General features: G+C 37.9%; 1 protein-coding gene across 1 annotated transcript; it reads left to right on the top strand.

The window, feature by feature from the left end:
* The first annotated feature begins 3,658 nt into the window (after window positions 1–3,658).
* LOC107605000 (uncharacterized) lies at window positions 3,659–5,848 on the top strand. Its single transcript, XM_016306736.1, has 2 exons — window positions 3,659–4,613; window positions 5,589–5,848. Exons 1-2 carry the CDS (start codon window positions 3,659–3,661, stop codon window positions 5,846–5,848), a joined length of 1,215 nt encoding a protein of 404 aa, XP_016162222.1.
* Window positions 5,849–6,143: the final 295 nt, after the last annotated feature.

Genomic DNA, 6,143 nt, shown 5'->3' with positions numbered 1-6,143 from the left:
CAAGTCAGTATTTTTTTTTTTTTTTAAAATCTCTCTGTAGTAATTAAGAATGAGAATTTTGTTTTTTCTTTTTTTACCTTTTCTTGCCTCACATAATGACCTTATATTGATATTCATAATAGTCAGTTACTGAATATAAAATATTCTGCTACAATTCAGAACTAATAAGGAAATAATGAAATATCCATAACCAAGTTATACTTTGTATTGAGACATTATAGCTCATTATTTAAGTGTTTTTTTACAAACTAGGCCATATCAAAACAAAGTATTTTTTATTTGATTTGATTTTATTTAAAATGAATTGAATTGAAAATCAATTCTTGTTTTTGGATCGGAATCAATTATATAAAATAAAATTTAAATTTACTTATAAATCAATATTTATGTTTGGATTACAATTTAATAAAGGTTTAATTACTCTATAAGTTGCTATAGTTTTTTCAAATTTTCAACTAGGTTCCTATACTTTTTTTCTTTTTAATTGAGTTCCTAGGTGTTATTTTTTTTTTAAATTTAGTCCCTGCCGTGACGAAACCGTTTGAGATATCAGAATATTCTGTTCAAAAATCAAATATTCTCCTAATTAGGTTAGAACAGCTAATTGAAATCACCTCCATTCTTTAAAAATACCAAAACCATCCTTGGCATTTTGTTCCAAAAGTAAAGAACCCTAGCCGGCACTTACTCTCCAAAGTCAATGGCGTTTTTCCTCCGTTCGTTGGTGTCATCATCCATCTGCGTCGTCGTCGTCCTTAGTGGCGTGAGCATCCGTCGTCGTCGTCGTCCGTCGTTTTTGGTCTGCGCTGCACTGCTCTACTCTGCTTCGTGATGATGCTGTGTCGCTTCCGTCGCGTTCCCTTGCTGTGGATCGCCTCGGCGTCGCCGCACCACGTCTCGCCTAGCCGCACCTCGCCTTGCTGCCTGAGGTCCTCGGTCGCAATTGGTCAGTTTCACCTTCAATTGTACTTTCCTTTTTATCTTTTTTACCTCAGTTTGGTTATGCTCTTTCCATGTGGAACGGATTTTTGGTGGTAGCTTTAGGTTTTTAGAGGGAAGGAGAAGGAATCAAACATAAAAGGAGGGTTTAGAGAGGGAATTGCTCTATTTTCCCATTACATTTGGGGTTAATAATATTTTAGAAAAAAATATGAGGGGGGATTAAGGATATCCATAATATATGTAAGTAACAACAAAAATTGATGAGTATATAAGGCTTTATCTCTGAGTCTGACCTTGGTTGCAGCTGTTGGGCTTATTGGTGTCCTTTAGAAGGAAATTAACATGATATGCTGCTAACATTTAACGTTTAGGTAGGTTTTGATGGGTAAATAGTCTTGGAAATTTATTGTATATATGAACTAGGAGTGGAAGGTTTTGATTTTTGACTTCTGACTGGTAGCTTATGAGTGATACTGACTCTAGCCATGCATGAATGTTGCTCTGGAGAATTTAGTTGACTCAATATATTGTGGATATCTTGTTACTGCTTTATGCTGGCTGTAAATGGTTGGAAATCTAGATGCTTTTGATATTAAAAGTGTCTTGATGGCGTATTTGCTATATGTATCATTCTATCATTCAAAGGCATGGCAAAGGTTCGGTAAATGGTTAAGTCTTTTAGGATAGGGCCATTTCATTTTGAGGGTCCATAGTTTAATGAATTGTTAAGTCTTTTTATGGTTGATGCTACATGCAAAGGACTTAGTTTATGATATGTTAGTATTAATACATGGGAGAGATTAAGAGAAACTTATTGGAAACTCTTGTCATGGATTCATAAAGTCTACTATGGCTGATGGTGTAATAATGTAAAAGATGACCAATTGTATTACCATGATGATACAGATCTTTTAAATTTAAAGTAATCGTGAACATGATAACAAAACAAACTACGTCTCTTTTTTGGTATATGTCTTTAGATTTAGAGGCATCTTGATTGATATAAAATTCAGAAACTTCTCTGTCTATAAACCATGAATAATTTTGAGTTCGATTTAAGATGAGATAGTTGTTACTGAAAATGTGGTAATTTTTTATAGCTTTGTTCAAATAAGGAGTTCATTATGATTCTACATGTTGATGTATTCTCATTGATCTTTTGGATCAGAATGAGTATTCTTTTACTGCTTTTGGGAAGTAAAGGAAAGAAAAGAAAGTTGGAGTGTGTCCTATATAGTTAACAAACTATGTATGCTAGCTTTGTAGCATGTATTGCCAAAAGCAAGCTACCATGCTTTGATTGAAGCTTTTGATGGAAAGGGCTATCTTGTTGGGACACCTGATGAATTGAAGCCTATTCCTTCAGAATCCTTCTCAGCTCAGAAATCGGCCGTTATCAATGTTATTATTGATCCCTATGCTGGTTCAGAGAGTGGGAGGCGGCAACACAAGAACTGATTTCTAGATTATCTGTATTACACTAAAACTACATTTTTTATGGTTTTCGTTTTTAGATTTCAAATTTCAATAACACAAATTACATAGTGATACGGCCATTCCAAATCCGATGTCATAACTCGGTATCATATACCATAACTCGGCACTTTACGTTATAACTTGGGACTCTGCGTTATAACTCGGCGTTATACGTTACAGTTAGAATCAACGGATTACATCTTGGAATAAAAACGTCTGACCAGGCATTATCACTTATTAAAACCTAATAATTGCTCTTTAATTCAGATGATCAACAGAAACGTAACTGACCTATTTCACCTCACATATAAAGGTATGGTATTTTATCCTCAAAGGATATACTGATTTCACGATACTAACTTAAGCATCAGAGTGCCTTTACAGGTACACTCCCCCTTTGTTTGTTTGTATTCTCCACAACGTGACATCTTCCTGGACAAAGAGCTCGGATCCTCCTAGCCTACAGCTCGGTGCTAAAGGCAATAGCTCGGCGTTGACTCTCATAGCCGATGTTACATCCAGGTTATTCACACAAGAACAATTGGCGCCCACCGTGGGGCCGAAGACATAATTCTTTTCTTTTTCATCGGCCTCTACATTCGCCCATGGCTGATTTCCCTCCACCTATACTGTTCGAGCTTCTCCGGATGGTATCTGAGTTGCAACAAGCCAACCAGCGCATGCGAAAGAGAATCAAATAATGGCAAACCAAATTGCCGAGCTAAATAATGCTAAGATAAAAAACAATGATCCTCGTCAAGAACGAACAAAAGAACACCAATCTGGCCTAACACACGTATCCGAATCCGCTCAAAATTAAGAAGGTCGACCTCAAAAAAATGAAGAAGCTCTGCCAGAAAATGAAAACGTTGAGCCCGACAATTCTATTGGACCATTCATGGCCGAGGTGATGAATTTCGAGCTTTCCAGAAGGTTCACCTTACCGACTACATTAATCCCTTACGATGGTTTAGGAGATCTGAAGAAATATATCAAGAATTTCAAATCCATAATGATAGTAAACGGTGTATCAGATAAAGTTTTATGTCGTTGTTTTCCATCTTATCTAGACGGTCCTGCACTTGATTGGTTTTATTCTTTGCTTGCAGATTCTATTTCTCATTTTCGAGACCTATCAAAGCTATTCGATGAGCATTTTGCTAGATCAGCTATCTACCTGTACGACTCCAACTACCTAAACACAATCAAACAAGGTTAGAACGAAAGCCTTAAAGACTACATGACTCGCTTCACAAAGGTGGCTATGAGCATACCCGACCTCCACCCCGAGGTGCATTTACACACCATCAAAAGCGGACTCCGACCAGGAAAATTCCAAGAGGCTATTGCTGTCGCCAAACCAAAAACTTTGGCCAAGTTCTATGAAAAGGCAAAAGGTCAGATTGACATTGAAGAACCCCGACAAGCTCGAAAAATAGAAAAATCCTGGTACAAAGAAGAAGATAAACCACGGGATAGTAAGAAAAGTTTTAAACAATTCCCTCGTTATGAATCCTATACTCAGTTCAAAATAAAGTGCGAGGATATCATCAAGGAGATCTTAAATTCCAAATTGATCAAGCCTCCACAGAAGGTTGGCAACTATCCATATTCAAAGGGTGTAGACAAATCAAAGTATTGCACTTTTCACCAGAAGCATGGACATACCACTGATGAATGTGTCATCGCCAAAGACCTCTTAGAGCGACTAGCTTGGCAAGGCCATCTTGATAAATACATTGGCAGCCATATACAACATCGTTCCCCTTCCTCTGGCGACCATACCTCGGTAGGACAGCACAACCGAGACAAAGAAAGGGCGAGCACAAGTCATCCTGAACAACCAAGAGGAATTATTAACTATATTTTTGGAGGTTTTGCAGGTGGAGGCACAACAAGCCTGGCAAGGAAATGTTCTTACCGAGCTATGTTATCGATAGAAGCCAGCCCAAACAATCCTCAAACGCTTTCTCGCTTTCCTCAGATGATGTTTCAATCCTCCGACTTCGATACAACTACAACAAATCTAGATGACCCTATTGTAATCTCCATCCAGTTAGGAGATCTTTTGGTCAAACAAATACTACTGGATCCAGGGAGTAGTGCTAACGTTCTTTTCTATTCAACATTCCAGAAGATGAAACTAAGTAACAACATACTACAACCTTCCACTGGAGATTTGGTCAGATTTTCAGGTGAATGAGTACCAGTTTTGGGATCTGTGTAGTTGCAAACCACACTGGGTGAGCCTCCTTTATAAAAAACTTCAGATGTTCAATATTTAGTTGTAGATTATTTTAGCCCTTACAATTTGATAATTGGCCGACCTTTCTTGAATAATTTCGGTGCAATCGTTTCCATAATTCATCATTGTGTTAAGTTTCCTATACAGGATGATACTATTGCAACAATTCACAGTAACACCCATGACGCCAGACAATGTTATAACAATAGTCTCAAAATACCCCACCGAAGTATAAATGCACATATACACAACATCAGCAGTCAAGACAACCTCCCAGTTTTTGCCGACCTTAATACAAGGGCAGACGTTCTCGAAAGACCAACACCAACAGAGGACTTACAAAAAATCTATTTTGCAGATAGCTCGGAAAAAATCATTTATGTACGAACTACACTAAGCTCGAAAGAGAAAGCCTCATTTCAATCATTCCTACGACAAAATGCCGACTTATTTGCATGGACACCTGCAGACATGCCTGGCATTGACCCATCAATCATCTCTCATAAGCTGGCGTTGGACCCTTCTGTCCGACCTATAGCAGAGAAGAAGCAAAATCTAGGACTCGAAAGAAAGCAAGCCTCTTAGCAAGAGACTAAGAAACTCCTCAGTGCTGGCTTCATAAAAAAGATCAGATTCATAACATGGCTGGCAAACGTCGTCATGGTAAAGAAACATAACGGTAAATGGCGCATGTGTGTTGATTTCACCGATCTCAACAAAGCGTTCCCAAAAGATTCCTATCCCTTACCATTTATTGATTGCTTAGTAAACAATGCTTCAGGTTATAAAACACCAAGTTTCATGGATGCATATTCTGGCTATAACCAGATCCTAATACATCCATCTGATTAAAGTAAGACTGCATTTATTACTAAATATGGAAATTACTGCTATAAAGTTATGCCATTTGGACTTAAAAATGCAGGAGCAACATACCAACGCCTTATGGACAAGGTATTTGCAGCACAGATCGGCAGAAACCTCAAAGTTTATGTTGACGACATGGTATCCAAAACAAAGCTCGGCAACAATCATCTTGACGACCTTACAGAAATATTCAACCAAATCCGAAAATATAATATGCAGCTTAATCTTGAGAAATGTGCCTATGGCGTACAAGGAGGCAAATTCCTCGGTTTCATGCTCACCAACCGCGGAATAGAAGCCAATCCAGAAAAATGCTGAGCTGTCTTGGATATGGCGAGCCCGCAAACAATCAAGGAAGTCCAATAGTTAACAGGGACACTTGCTGCATGGTGCACAAAATCACAATCACACTTTTGCAATTCCGCACAACTAACCAGCAAGTGCACTGGGTCGTCCAAGTAATACCTTACGTGAGTAAGGGTCGATCCCACGGAGATTGTCGGCTTGAAGCAAGCTATGGTTATTTTGTAATTCTTAGTCAAGAGATCAATAATAAGAGTGATGATATTTATGAATAGTAAAAAGCATAAATTAAATAGTACTTGTATGCAGT

The sequence above is a fragment of the Arachis ipaensis genome, chromosome B1 (genome assembly GCF_059453495.1).
Source record: "Arachis ipaensis isolate K30076 ecotype BB chromosome B1, ASM5945349v1, whole genome shotgun sequence".
NCBI classification, from domain to species: Eukaryota; Viridiplantae; Streptophyta; class Magnoliopsida; order Fabales; family Fabaceae; genus Arachis; species Arachis ipaensis.
The sequence above is the reverse complement of the archived record's forward strand: the minus strand, read 5'-3'. Positions and strand labels throughout refer to the sequence as shown.

Coding starts and splice junctions, on each gene's coding strand:
- LOC107605000 (XM_016306736.1), top strand. CDS start 3,659: ATGACTCGCTTCACAAAGGTGGCTATGAGCATACCCGACCTCCACCCC. Junction 4,614..5,588: donor AGATTTGGTCAGATTTTCAG/GTGAATGAGTAC, acceptor TTAAAAATGCAG/GAGCAACATACCAACGCCTT.